The sequence below is a fragment of the Mercurialis annua genome, linkage group LG5, assembly GCF_937616625.2.
Source record: "Mercurialis annua linkage group LG5, ddMerAnnu1.2, whole genome shotgun sequence".
NCBI classification, from domain to species: Eukaryota; Viridiplantae; Streptophyta; class Magnoliopsida; order Malpighiales; family Euphorbiaceae; genus Mercurialis; species Mercurialis annua.
In genome coordinates this window covers 47,628,838-47,644,281 of record NC_065574.1, presented here as the reverse complement: position 1 = coordinate 47,644,281, position 15,444 = coordinate 47,628,838, and the positions used below count along the sequence as shown (strand labels likewise).

The 15,444-nt window shown below is 33.0% G+C and overlaps 2 protein-coding genes across 2 annotated transcripts; one reads left to right on the top strand and one right to left on the bottom strand.

Moving 5' to 3' along the window:
- Window positions 1–3,095: 3,095 nt before the first annotated feature.
- On the bottom strand, window positions 3,096–5,660 carry LOC130015557 (uncharacterized). The gene has a single exon (XM_056105914.1). The coding sequence runs from the start codon at window positions 5,658–5,660 to the stop codon at window positions 3,096–3,098; it is 2,565 nt and encodes an 854-aa protein (XP_055961889.1).
- Window positions 5,661–12,268: 6,608 nt separating this feature from the next.
- On the top strand, window positions 12,269–15,013 carry LOC126680775 (mediator of RNA polymerase II transcription subunit 32). Its single transcript, XM_050375958.2, has 2 exons — window positions 12,269–12,920; window positions 14,610–15,013. Exon 1 carries the CDS (start codon window positions 12,492–12,494, stop codon window positions 12,918–12,920), a length of 429 nt encoding a protein of 142 aa, XP_050231915.1. The 5' UTR covers window positions 12,269–12,491; the 3' UTR covers window positions 14,610–15,013.
- Window positions 15,014–15,444: the final 431 nt, after the last annotated feature.

The window sequence follows — 15,444 nt, the reverse complement described above, 5'->3', positions numbered from 1 at the left end:
ATTTGTCTACTACAAAGGCTTTAGATGTTTAGATCAAAAGTTAAGTCAAAATTGCAGATTATAACCAGTCTACTGCACTATAAATTGAGTACATCTAATCTAAATATCAATTGAAGAGTACAACAAGCATGTCAATAAGGATACAGTGAACATAAAGGATTTACCATCATTTGAGCTTGTTGAAAATGAAAACAAACGTTGAGAGCTAAAATCATTTTACTAAATATTTGTATACTAATAAACTATCCTCTTGTTAGGTCAACTAATCAATGTTCAGCCGAAGATAATAAAAATTAATATAGCTATTTAAATTAAATTCAATTACCTTAACTGAAGCCCACATGAAGTTCAAATCTTCCGTAGTCATATTTTTCCAACTTTGCACTTGTACAGGACAAATATTTGAATCACGCACGAGTCTTCCTAAGTGTCTTGACCAATATCTCTGATTTTCCCCTACCGGACGATTATTGTAAAATATGACAGGAAGTTTTGCACCGGGCTCTAAACCTGCAACAATCTTATTTTTGTTTCTCCCTCTAACTTTTCTCTCATTTGGTGAAGGTTCCACATCTATTTACAAGAGAGTGATAATGTTTCTTTGCTAACATGATAAAATAAAAGCAACTTTCAAATGATAATAACCAGCCTATATTCTCATGATACTTACTTTCAATAACTGAATCTGAGATAGCATACACCGAGGGACCACATTTACCATTTGCAGTCATTGGCGTATATTTTGCAACAATATAATGATCGGCAACTTCTAGTGGTAATACAAGCTCCTTTTATAAGAAAAAAACTTATTAACTTTAAATTGATTGATAATTGTACCAAAATTCAATAATTATAAAATGTTTACTTGCCTTTTCCGTATTAGATATGCCGATAGATTTAAGGCCAGTTTCCACATCAAAGTTTTTCGAATCTGTTATAAACCATTCCACCGTACTGATCCTTTCTTCTCCTTCGGTAACAAGACCATATGCCATGACCCTTTTGTGTACTTTCAGATCACCCATTATCTTGACATTTGTCACTTTAGGAATCAAAACAGTCTCTAAATCTATAAAAAAAATTCAAAACAGATTTGTACATATAAATATGATAATAAGTAAATAAAAATAAAAAAAACTTATAATACCTGGAGATATATTCTCTAGCGGCAAATTAGAGCATAACGGTGGAGGTGTTTTTTGATTATCTTGTGGCATTCTAAAAAGGAAGAGTGGAGCTGTTTTATCTTTCTTCACATAAACATGTATACTCAAAACACCTTCATATTCCTTCAACATGGTCATGACATCTTTATCATTCCGCAATGGCTTCTCATGTCCATAAGTTATTTTGATATTAGTTGAATATACATCAATAAATTTTTGACACATATCCAAAATATCCAAGAAAGAACTATCTTCAGTAAAGTTCTTGTCACGATATTCCATTTCAGCAAAATGCATTATAAGAATATGGGATGACAGTCCGCCTATGTAAATCAATGATTAGGAATTAGTAAGATATGAGACAGGTAAATGAGTAATTTTAAGTATAAAATTCATAATCAACAATCATAATATAAAATTATTACATAAACATACCATTCAAATTGTCACATTCAAAATGTTGATCAGGTTCATCTAAATCCAGCAGCCTAGGAGCTCCATATTTTCCCTTGAATTTTTTCGCATTACCTAACAATTAGCATAGAAGTTAATATACAGTAAAATGTTTAAATTTAACATTACCATAATATAAAACTCTAATACCATAATGTAAATAATTTAAACTTTGAAAATATAGTACCAAATGACTCTTTTGCTATTAGCCCACTCACACGCCCAGTAGCAATCATTCCAGGGGCTAAAAATCTTTTACACTTCAACCCGACACCCTTACTCTGTTTTGCATTAACAAACTGCATCTGTAAATAGAGTAATTTCATGTTAATAGATAGTACAAATACATGAGAAAGAAAAAAATTAAATATAAAACTAATTAAAAATATTTATAATTTCTCAAACTAAATAATTAGAAATTTTAAATAGCAATTTTTAAGTTACTTGAGGTGTTATGAAACGTTTCGTTTTCTCTTCTTTTTGATATTTGGTACTTCAACTAACGCTGGCTCCAAATCATTCCTTCTCCAAATATTATTATTATCCACATCCAACAAAGTAGGGTCAGTACTCTCAAACATAAATGATTCATCATTTTGATACGCTTCACTCAAATCATCCACATCACTGCTCTCATCTTCTTCTAATGATGGCATCTCAAATGAATCTCGAGCTTGCATCTTGATTACTACATGCCAACCTTTATTCAAATTGTCATCAGCATAAAACACTTGTGATGCCTGAGAGGCCAAAATAAAAGGTTCATTTGTTTTTAGATGGCGGTTAGAATTAACAGTAGTGAATCCATACTCATCTATTTTTGCTCCCTTCTCACTATTATGTACATCAAACCATCTACATCGAAATAATACAACTCTCCTTCCTCCAAGATATTGTAACTCTAGAATCTCGGTTAAAACGCCGTAATAATCAATATAGTTTGTCCCAGAACCAACATCGCCTGTTACGCACACTCCACTATTTTGCGTCTTACATCCCATGTCACGGTCTTCTATTCGAAACCTATATCCATTGACAACATAGCCACCGTAAGAGGTAGCGTATTTGGAAGGACCACGAGATAATGACAATAATTCCTCAAATTTGATATTGTCATCTTGAAATTGCATTTTTGCAACCTGCATAAATTAATTTATAAATATATCAACTTGAACATATTTTATCTAATAGTGAAAAAGTTCTAACAACCTAGTCACTCACTTTATGTTTAAACTATTTCATAAACTTTGTATTCCATTCATAACTCGAGAATTGTGGTATATCATCTTGTTGAAATGTTGAGTATTCACTGCATAAGGAAAGGCTGAATTGCATCAGAATTTCTACTAAGAAGAATGCTTACTAAGAATAATTCTTTAAATGAGAATATAATTAAAAAAAAAAATACTACTAAGAAGAATGCTTACTCAAGGAAAGGCTGAATTGCATCGAAATTTCTTAAAATGTAACTATGCGCTATTGATTCCACTCATTATTGTCAAGATCACGAGGCAAACCAGCTCCAAATGCCCGTCCAATTTGTGAAAACAATGATATTTCACCTTCAACTCTTTGAGGGCAGCCATCATAATTTCGCTCAAGCCTATTGAATTTTTTTTTCATTCCTTTCAAGTATCTTGAACAAAGAATCATGCACTCTTTAGCAATATATCCCTCTGCAATTGAGCCTTCTGGATGAGCTGTATTGCGGATAAGCTGTTTCAACTCATACATTTCACGCTCAATAGGATACATCCATCGATATTGCACAGGTCCACCAATTTTAGCCTCATTTGCCAAATGAATAGGTAAATGCTCCATTATATCAAAAAATGAGGGAACAAAAACTTGCTCTAACTTGCATAAAGTTATGGGAATTTGAGAATCAATTTGCTCGAGCTCATCTACTCTTAGAGATTTACCGCACAAACTATTGAAGAACAAAGATAACTCAATGAGGGGTTCACACACAGCTTTTGGGAGAAGGCCACGTATTCCAAGAGGAAGTAGATGTTGTAAAAGAACATGACAATCATGGCTTTTTAAGGATGTGATTTTATGATCTTTCATGTTTACACATTGTGAAATATTAGAAGAAAATCCATCTGGAACTCTTAATTGCTTTAAAAATAAGCAAAATAAATGTTTTTCCTTTGGAGACAATGTGTAAGATGCAATAGGCAACTCAAGTTTATCTCCCTTCTGAATAGGATGCAACTCTGGTCTAATTTTCATAACTACCAAATCAAGACGAGCTTGAACATTATCCTTAATCTTTCCTTTTAGATCCATAATTGTCCCAACCACATTATCACATATATTCTTCTCAATATGCATCACATCCAAATTATGGCGTAATAAAAGAGTACTCCAGTATGGAAGTTCAAAAAATATACTCTTCTTGTTCCAGTTGTCGCCTCTTTTTTCATGTGATATTTTAATTCTTTTCCCGATAGCTTTAGTCAAGCTCATTCCTTCAAGGTCATTCACTTGGGCAAGAACATCACTCCCAGAAAGTAAAATTGGTGATGATCTTAGCTCTGTTGTTCCATCAAAAGAGGTTTTATCATTTCTCCATTTGTGCTTTCTCGGAAGATAACGTCTATGACCCATGTAACATTGTTTATTACCATTATACAACCTCTTAGAACAAGTTTCTTTATTGCAGCAAGGACTTGCCAATTTACCCTTTGTACTCCAACCGGATAAATTTGCATAAGCAGGGAAATCATTAATCGTCCACAACAAGGATGCATGCAATTGAAAATTCGTATGAGTTGAAGCATCAAATGTTTGAACACCCATTTCCCATAATTCCTTTAGCTCTTCTATCAAAGGTTGCAAATAAACATCGATTGCATCTCCAGGACCATGAGGACCTGGTATAAGCATTGAAAGAATAAAGTTAGTGTCTTTCATGCATAACCAGGGAGGCAAGTTGTATGGAATGAGTATCACTGGCCAAATGCTATAAGGAGTTTTGGAGTGACTAAATGGTTGGAAACCATCACTGGCAAGACCAAGTCTTACATTGCGAGGCTCTAGCGAAAATTTCTTATGAAGCTCATTAAAGGATTTCCAAGCCATAGAATCTGATGGATGTCTCATAACCCCATCATTCTTTCTCTTTGCGTTTTCATGATGCCATCTCATTAAAGAAGCTGTCTTTCTAGACATGAATAATCTTTGCAACCTAGGCTTTAAAGGAAAGTAGCGCAGTATCTTCTTTGGCAGCCTTTTACCATTTTTTCGGACCTTGACTTCTCCATTACGTTTATCCTCTTTCCATCTAGATTCACCACATATTTTGCATATATCAGACTCTTGTTCTTCCTTCCAATACAGCATACAATCATTCTCGCAAACATCAATTTTTTCATAAGAGAGACCCAAATCTGCAATGATCTTTTTAGCTTCATAATATGATTCGGGCAAGGTTGAATCAATAGGAAGAATTTTATCTTTCAACAACTTCAATAACATGTCAAATGACTCATTGCTCCACCGACCAACACTCTTGATGTACAAGAGATTAACAAGTGCAGATAACTTAGATGTTTTACAGTTGTTGTAAATTGGTTGTTCAGAGTCTTTTAACAATTTGTAAAATGTCTTAGCATCATCATTTGGTTCATGACCCTCCCTTTGACCCTCCCTTTGACTTGAGGTACTAATGCCGTCACTCGTGTCAAAATCAGCGATATTAGGATAAAGATCCTTTAAAATGTCTTGAACATCATCATCATCACTCTCATAATCTTCAATTTCCTTCCCATAGGACTGAGATGAAGATTCACCAAATCGTTCACCATGGTGGTACCAGGTTCTATAATTAGGCATTATCCCATGTACGAATAGATGCGTCTTAACCACTTCTCGAGCGGAAGAGTTTGTGTTATTACACTTAACACAAGGGCATCGAATTTTACTCTCTTCGCCAATTCGATTAAAAGCATAATTCAAAAATTGTTCGACACCATCTATATATTTTTCATTTAATCGGTCTTTATAGAAATTCATCCATTCTTTACTAGGTACCATTTTCATCAACAGCTAAATATCAAAATTGTGTAATAACCTGGAAATTGAAAATAAAATAAAAAATATGAATTAATCTCTAATGATATTTTATTTTATGTTGTAATAGCACTGCGATGCCAAGGTTATTTATATTATTACTAGTGTGTGTAGCTTTATAACTTTATTTATAGCCTTACATAAGTAGTATTATCTAAATTAGCAGCTCAAACTAGCATTAGCTAAATTAATATTCAAGCTAACATTAATTCAAATTCAAAACTTTTACCAAAGCAAGCATGGACAAAGTAAGACCCAACAAATTATTTGGCTCATTTGCAGTCATATTATACAGTGACAAATCTTGTTGACAACCTATTGTATGGTAAGCCTCATAAATTCTATATAATCTATGGCAGCTTTGAGTTAAACAAACAGTCCAAATCAACTTAAATAACACTAATATATACAGCTTAAGAAATTTTCCACTAATTTAAATTTTTGATCTGTTCTAGTTTGAGCACTTTAAATTCTAATAGTAGTGCCTTTTGTATGTTAATCATATCTCGACAAATTCAACTATAAAGCATGCATCATTTCCCTTGTATTATACATCTAATTTTCTCAATTAATTATTCATTCTCATGACAAATTTCATCGTTCAAATTTCTGGATTATGATAATGTTGTCATGACTGCAAAAGAAGACACTAGCCTTACTACAAAATTATAAACTGAAACCAGACCAGCTAACTATAAATTAAACAAGACTACACGAAGAACATAACACATAGTAGTAGCCCTGACGCAAAACGACATTCCAAACACTAGACATAAAAAATAATAACAAAGCACAATAGAGTAGAACTTAAATGATCTTTTAGAAGAAAATACACCAGCAGCAAATTGCAAACCACACCCTATATACTCAACTATTTGTTAGGATGATTTTAATGTGTTTAAGTACAATTGCAGCACTTAAACTTAAAATAGTCCAAAACAAAAACTTCAATTCTCTTCATTGCATCTCTTTAGTTTCATAGCAGAACCTACTGTTGTAAATGGCCGAATTCATTTGTCAAAGCTTTAAAATAGTTATAGTCCAATTATAATCAGATGTTAATTGAAGTTCAATTACTAGCTAGTGTTTTCATACACTCCATGGTTGAGTGTCTTAACCATATGAGTTTTATACAAGTGGTTATACTATATTACTAAATAGTATTGTTTTAGTCCTGATTGGCTATGTAAGTTTATTCAAATTAATACAAAAAATTATTCTAACTGGACATCATATTATCTTAAGAAGTGTTTTTCCTCAAACAAAAAAAATCTAACTTAATGTTTATTTACAACTACAAGATTTTAAGTTCGAATTTATAATTTGTGTTATTATTAAAATTTATATAATTTGTTTTTAAAAATAGTGTAATCTTATTCCTTAATTATTCATTAAATTTATTTATTCTCGTTATCGATATATTAGAAATTGAATAGATAAATTATATATGATTACTTCTGAAGTAAATATTTATTTTTTGTAAATAAAAAACAAAAACAAAATAAAAATTAGATTAAGCAAACACAATTTTCATTTTTTAATTTTTATTTTAGAAAACAAAAAAACTGAAAAATCGAGAGAAAGAAAAGAAAATTAAAATTGAAAAATATAAAAAAAATTCACAACAGACCCTAATTAAACTTGAAAAGTAGACCCAAATTGCCAATGAAACCAAACATTACTGGATAATCAAGATGAACCCAACAATTTTACCAAAAATAATTCGCAGGGCCACTAAGAAACAAACTAAATATAGTAAGCAAAAACAAATTATAAGTAAAATGATGTGCCAACAATCCAATCACGTTCTATAAAACTATCAAATTTCAAAATAGCGGCAAACTAAACATTAAAGCAAGGATTACCCAAATTAAATAATACCTTAAGCAATTTTTCACTCCCTCTTGATAATCACCTGCTTCAAATTGTACAGAATAAAAAGAAAACATCAGTTGTGATTAGAATAGAGGCATGTATGAAATAATTAGGGATTTTTCTTAGTGATTTTTCTAGGGATTAGAGATTCTTAGAGATATACCTGGCGTGTTTCTTTGAATGATAATTAAGCGTGTTTTCTAAAAACGAAATTAGGGGTTATTTTAATTAGAAGATAAAAGGAGTTAAACATGGAGTAGGAAACTTCCAAAAAAATTGGTGGGAAATTTTGGCGCAAAATGTTTTACATTTACCCACAGAATATTATCATTTACTAGAGAGTAAAAATTTCCTAATTAATAATTACGTTTTTAACTAGGGGAATTACATATTCTTATAAAAAATTATAACCATTGGGCCTTTAATTAGGAGTTTTATTTACTCTCGTTAAACTTTCGTGGTTAAAAAGCAGTTTTTTTGTAGTGCAAATTTTGATTTTTTTTTTTTACCTTTTTATTGTGTTTCTGTCGTTCTCGAGTTTCAATTATTATATTTAAATTAACAGAATGAGATGACATATTAAAGCCTTGAACAATTTGTCTCATATCAAAAGACATTATTATCAATTGATATTAACAATGTAATCGAGTAGATTCTAAAAAAAATACAATCTCCTTTAAAAAAATACAATTATTCGAGATCGATTCGATTTTAAATTTTAAAATTTGAAACTAAATTCAAACTCGACAAAATTTCATTTTAGAAACTCGAGTTCGAACTCGCTAGAATAATTTGACTCCGAACTCGATTCGACTTGATTATTTGAATAAATATTTAAAAACTAAATTTTATGAAAAATAAAGATATTATTGTGTTTGTATATATAATAATAAAGAATAATTTTTTTTACTAAATCTCGACTAGGCTCGCGGGCTTACCAAGCGGAATATTTTGATGCTCAAATTCAATTTGAACCTTTTTATACATGAAGGACATATTTGAATCTTTTTATACATAAAGGGCATATTTGAAACTTTTACTACATGAAGGACATATTTGAACATTTTTATACATGAAATGCATGCTTGAACCATATGTCAGACATTGAGGGCAGATCTGAACCACCTCAAGTTCAATAAGCCACGTCAGATTCCACCTAAGTAAGAATTAATGGTTTTTAAAACAGTGTTAGAAGGAGGGGCTCATTTGACCTGTTTTTTAAACATTAAATGTGTTTTAGCACCTTTTCAAACATAGAGAGCCAATTTTCTCCTCATGCCAAACATGAAGGGCTCATTTGACCTTTTTCCTAATAAGAATCTCTCAAAAAGAAAAAGAACAAAGGATCTATCACGACCCAAATTCATAGATCGTGACCGGCGCTAGAATATGGAGTGGTAGCTCTGAAACTCGTAGCTGGTCTCGCGGATAATATACAACATACATAACCTGCAAAAAAACCAATGTTCAGGAAAAATCAAGACTCCAACCTTAATGCTCGTTTCAATCTAGATCTATAACGATTCGAAAACCAGTTCGAAAACACTTATATAATAAAATACACGATTTACTTAATAAAGTGGTAGATAGTAGTATAATAAACTCACTGCTTGCTAATACAACATAGCCTGACAAGCAACTAAGTCTAGTTTGACTCTGAAGCACGAGCAGTCGATAGGTCTAAGAAACAAAGCACAAGTTATAATCAATACTAACCCTAACTCTAAGAATACTAAACAGCACATAAGACTAGTATAACCAACAATTCAAAGCATAATTCAAGAAGCATAATTCAAATATACCTAAACCATAAACAACCAAAGTCAACAAACAATTAAGTCTTATTGAGTTCCATTTAATACAAATCTGGAAAACCATTCTGATTAAGAAAGTTAAATTCATAAAACCAAGTTTAAAATCTCAAAGTAGTGAGTTAGACAAGTTATCAACTTTCAAGCTCAACATCACATGTCGGGCGATCCAAATCTAACCCGGCCCAACATAGCCAAAATTTAGAGTCCGAAAAACAATTTGATAAATCATCATATTCATTTGAAAACAATGGAACTCAAAGAACTCAATCAACCGACATAATATCATGCACCAAAAGTGACCGAATAAAGGCTAACACAAGCCACACCAACATCGTCGCATAAAACCCAACATTAAAACACATACAACAATGATAAACAAGTCCTTTAACATGATTAAGCAAACAAGGATCATATTATGGCATTACCACAACAATATTAATATTTGACCTAAACTGTAAAACGAGCCAACAACATAATAACTATGATATAACTCTAACATACCATCCAACTCAGTTTATAATACATCATTTCAAGGTACAATTTCAGATTCAAAACCAACAACTAAATACCCATGCTTATAGCTCAAACAAGAAATGGCAATTCTAACACGTCACCAGCATTATTCATAATCAATCTAACATGCTTCAACATCAAGATAGCAATTTCAAGATCAACAAAACTATTCAATTATGATTAGCCTTAAAACATTATCAAAACAGTTTATATCCAAACAAAACACATAACCGAAACCCAAGGCAACCAATCCCCATTTCGATTCAACAATCGGACATAACATACCATAACATTCCCAATCATATAGTTCATTAAATAACATGAATAAATAGCAATAATAATCACCAAAATAGTAGCCAAACATCACAACAACCAAGAATCGATTTACCACAACAATGGACGAATCTCTACGCATAACAAAAGGAAGATAAGGAAAACATACCACTTGAATTCAAAAGAAAAGAGATATCCAGATTAAAGATGAGTCATAATCCCTACAACAATGAAATACGAGGAGCTAATGAATCAAGAATCGTACGAAACGATAAACTACCGATTAAACCATGAAAAAAGTGAACAAATCACCTATCGAAGACCAAAAGATGAGAGGGATGAGTGAAAAAAATGAGTTTATTAGAGTTCTCAGCCGTTCTAGGGTTTTAGAAATGAGTGAAAACAATTTACGTCTAGATAAGGGGTATATTCATAGAAAACGACGAACATAATAGTGTTTTCTCACGCCCGTGACAGAGCCTATGTTCACAAAAAAAATTAGTTTTGGGCCTTAAGCCCAAGGTCGCTCCAAAAGGTCCGATCCACACTAGAAATAAGATAAAACATCATAATAAAGGTTGTGCATATCAAAACAAAGTTTCAAAAAACCAAACCACCAAAGATCAAACAAAACACATCGGAAAGTTCGTCGGAACAAGCCGAAAAAACCCGGGGTATTACATGATCATTTTACCCCCTCAATTTGGCATAAAGTATCAAAACGTCAAAAGAAGTCACTTTTACCCCGAACTTGACAAAAACGGGTCAAAAGTAACTTTTACCCTGAATTTGACAAAATCGGGTCAAAACCCCCCTTCCCATTCTCACCCAAGAGAGTGAGACACTCTCTGGTTTTGATAGTATAGTTTTTTTTTCTAGGTGATTTTTAATGGCAAAAAGTTTAAAATGATCCTAATTTTTTTAACATTTCAAATTAGTACCCAATAATTAAAAAAAATAATATTTTAATTCATTTAATTTAAAACTTAAAATAACAAATTAACCCCCAAATTTTAAAATTTTAACAACAAAAATAAAATGTTTTTTTTTTAAAAAATTAGAAGTTCTTTGTCAAAATTATTGTGTTTGAAAAAAAAAAACATTCTAACTCAACAACTTATTTCCGGCTACCATTTATTTCGGCCACCCCTAAGAAGAAAACCCAAATATGTTCTTCACGAACTGTTCGTGATGAACAGATTTTCACAAATCTTAAAGAATCTATTCTTCAAGATCCGTGAAGAAGAGACAGACTTGTTCTTCATGATTCGTGAAGAACACAAGACCTATTCTTGACGAAGAACTATTCTTCGTCAAGAACAGCTCCTCAAGCGAGGTGTCTGGGGAGCAAAACTATTCTGAGGAGCAGCAACTCCTCTTCTCCGGCGAGGAGCAACAACTCCTCTTTTCCGACGAGGAGGAGGAGCTCCTCCTCGCCGGAAATTGAAAAAAAATTGATTTTAAAAAAAAAGATTCAAAAAGACTCCGAGTTAATTAAAGTGTAATTATGATCAATTAGTATTTAATTATGATTAATTATAATAAATTGTGATTAGTTAGAAACTCACTCTCCAATTAAGGTGGCACGTCATCATATGGAGATCTTTTAGCCGTTTTGACAAGTTTAAAGTATAAGTGATTCGGTTTTCCAGGTTTGAACATTTTTAATATTTCGTGCCAAATAGATGGGGTAAAGTGATCTTTTGTTTAAAAGAAAAATGGGCCACTAGCAAAACGCAAGCTTCGTCTCTATTCTTCAAAATTAAATGGCCAAATTTTTCATAAAAGTTTCACAAAAGTCCTGACCTTTCAATTTTCGATTTTGGCCAAAAACAGATTATTTGGTTTCAATTGTGGCCAACTCTCAATTCGATTTCAATTTACCTATGTGGCGCCTACATGACATGCACATATATTGAAAGGTCAGGACTTTTGTGAAACCAAATAATTCATTTTTGGCCAAAATCGACAAAATGGAAATATCAGGACTTTTGTGAAACCAAATAATCAGTTTTTGGCCAAAATCGACAAAATTGAAAGGTCATGATTTTTGTGAAAAGTTTGGTCTCTTCTTCTATACGAGAGTCTAGTCCCATATGTTAACAGCTTTAACATCTCTTGAAAGGGGGACGACATTTGGCCAAATTAAATTGCAATGCTACAGTCTTTTTAAGATTCAAATCGAAAAACTTTTTTCTTAATATACCCATTTTTGAGTCTTGAATTCTGTCATCTTTTAACAAAAAAAAATTAGGTCACGTGATCCAATTTTGTAATTGATTTCACAGTTACAATCATTTCTAGGGTTTTATTTTATGCAATGGACAATCTCGTAGACTCTCTAAACAACGCGTATCAAGAATTTGTAGCAGCAGCAGCTACAGTTCTCGAAGTCAAAGAAATTTCCGGCGCCGAGGAAACCCCAGCAACAGACGCCGCATTAGAAAATTTTAAGCAGCGGTGGGAATTATTTAGGGTAGCCTGTGATCAAGCGGAGGAGTTTGTGGAGTCTGTCAAGCAAAGAATTGGGTCGGAGTGTCTGGTCGATGAGGCTACGGGTTCTATGACGGGGAAGGCGACGACGGGTCTTCCTCCTATTAGTGCTGTTCGGTTGGAGCAGATGAGTAAGGCTGTTCGGTGGCTTGTGATTGAGTTGCAACATGGCTCTGGAGCTGCTAGTGGTGGTTCTGGGCATGCTCATATTTCTGCTCCTTTTGATGCTCGGTTTTCGGAGGATGCGGCTCAGTAGGTATAGTGCTTATCGAAGTTTGTTTTCGGTATTATGTTTATTTGTTGTATGATTAATTGAATTGATGGAACAGAATTGGGATACCTAGTTGATCTTTAGTGTGTGTGTGATAGAGTTGTTTATCCCTTTTTATTAATGCATTCGGATATAATTTACTATCTATTTACGGGCAGCAAACTGCTCTCCTTCCCAATTATCGAAAAAAAGATCACTATCTATTTGTGGCAGTTATTGGAAGTTTAAGTGACATCTATGCTGTTACTTGTGCAATTTTCAGTACAATGCTTATGGTGTTATTGTAGTTGATAGTGTATTCTTATGTATAGGATCCTCAGAAGATGCTGACTCTGCACTGATTGATTTTTTTTTCTGGGGTAGTCTCTTTTGGAAACAAGGGAATGAGAGGAAAGGGTGGTTTGTTGGGAAATTCTTACCTAGATCGGATTACCTAGATCGGATTCACGGTGGACGACTCTTATATGAGTGAACTCTACTATTTCAGGATAGTGGAGTTTTAGTGAGAGTAGTCCATTAAATAGTTGTCAAAAGCGCGCCCGAGGCGCCTAGGTGAAGGTGGTGCGCCTGAAAAACACTTCAGGCGACCCCTTTCATCCAGGTGCGCTTAGGCGCAAAATGCTGCAATTTGAGGTTAAAGAAACCCCATCTTTTTTATATTTGTTTTACATGTTTCTCACCCTTTTTTTTTTGTTCCTAGCGCCTCGCGCTATATGAGGCCTTTGTGCTTTAGGTGTGCCTAGTGCTTTTAACAACTATGGTCCATTGGTAGACTGTGCTTATTCCCTGATTTGGTACTTCGCAGCTCTTGCCATTTTCTGGTTTTGGTTCATAATAATACAAGAGTGAGGAACATGTAAAAGTGCAACTCTTCTTTTTTCATTGGAATTTTCTGCTCATGATAGTTGAGGTTTGGAGGCACAATACAGACATATTTACATTTCATCTTGAGACATGGCACTCTATTAAGGAATTGTTCTCAAAATTCCTCACTTTTCTTTATAAGAAAGCAACAAAAAATGTTTTCCTCTCTCTCTACTTTCTTATATTCCCTTGTTGTTTGCTATGTATGTTAAAACAAGTACAACATCAATTTTTTAAGCTTAGAAGATTTTATCTCATTGTGTATACCTGATGGTCATGGCTGCATGGGATTATGCCAGCATAACTATTGGTTTGAGCTCTAGATGTTTGCTTGTTCTAGGATCACTCGTTGTAACTTGCAACAAAATAAGGATTTGAAGTTCATAGAGATTAATCTGCTCAAATTTCTTAGACAACCTAAAATGCTTGTGCAGTTGAGTACCCCTAGCATAATATGATATACTAATAAGTAATCATAGAAATCATTCAGAGTTTCTGATTTTAGTTTTGTACTGAACATTTTTGTTCCGCAAATACGTTTTCACATCTTTTTTAACTCCACGTGTCTATGTTTTTAATTGCTCATGTAGAAAATTTAATTCGTTCCTTTATCATGCCATATTATGTTTACGGCAACAATGAAAATTAGAACACATGTAGTGTAAGCAGATACTTTTATAACTTGGATTACCCATCGGCCTAATCTTTGTGGTTATCCATTTTATCCAATGTAGTTTTGTTGCATGAAATGAAAGGGTTTGTTCATTATGGTTTAATGACAGTTTTTTGTTATTCTGAATGAAAATACAGGGAAAGAAGAAGGATCAAGATTCAATGGAGGAAATTTTGTGGCGGCAACTCTTCTATGAGCAAACTATCGTGAGTTTCGATACCCATTACCGGAGGTTCTATCCTTTAATTGCTTCCACTCGGATGGGGATGCAATAACGGCGTCGGTGTGGAAGACGGTTAGAGAATGTGGTGGACTAGGGACTGTGATGGAGAAATGGCTGACCTATACTGTTCTATTCTTAACTTGCTGCCAGTTTGATTTTGTTTTCTTATCTCCTGGATCCAAGGAATTTAAATTCTTGCCTTGTTGAGAATTTGTGTTCTTTATCTAGCTGGTCTTTCCATTTTTTTTTATAATGTAAATTACAGCAATTCTTTTTAGATTTTCTTTTTCTAATCGTAAATCATTTACTGAAAAAATATATCAGTTGACGGATCTTAAACAAAAACTGAAATTTTATCTCTCTTCAAATATGAAAATTAAGTTACTCCCTCCATTCCTAATGTATGATGTCTTGGAGTAAGGCATAAATATTTAAAATGCGACTAATATAATACAAAACGTACTAAACTATCCGATTTAACACACGTGTTAAGAATGACATCTCCAATTTCATAATGTACAATTTTTTTGATGAAATGGATTTTTCTTTTAACCTAATTTTCCGGTTAAGAAAATTTAAATCTTAATTTATACACTATAAACGTATTTGGGCGACCCATCAAGTGACTAAAAAGCTCTAATGATGACCACTTGACACTATTATTATTACATTTTTGAACGGTTGACTCATTCGTGATGAGAAATGGTTTCGTTTGTTTTGACACTTCACCGAGTTAAGTTTGCCTATGA

Bases quoted from the DNA above. Each gene is read 5' to 3' on its own strand.
- LOC126680775 (XM_050375958.2), top strand. From the start codon at position 12,492: ATGGACAATCTCGTAGACTCTCTAAACAACGCGTATCAAGAATTTGTA.
- LOC130015557 (XM_056105914.1), bottom strand. From the start codon at position 5,660: ATGGTACCTAGTAAAGAATGGATGAATTTCTATAAAGACCGATTAAAT.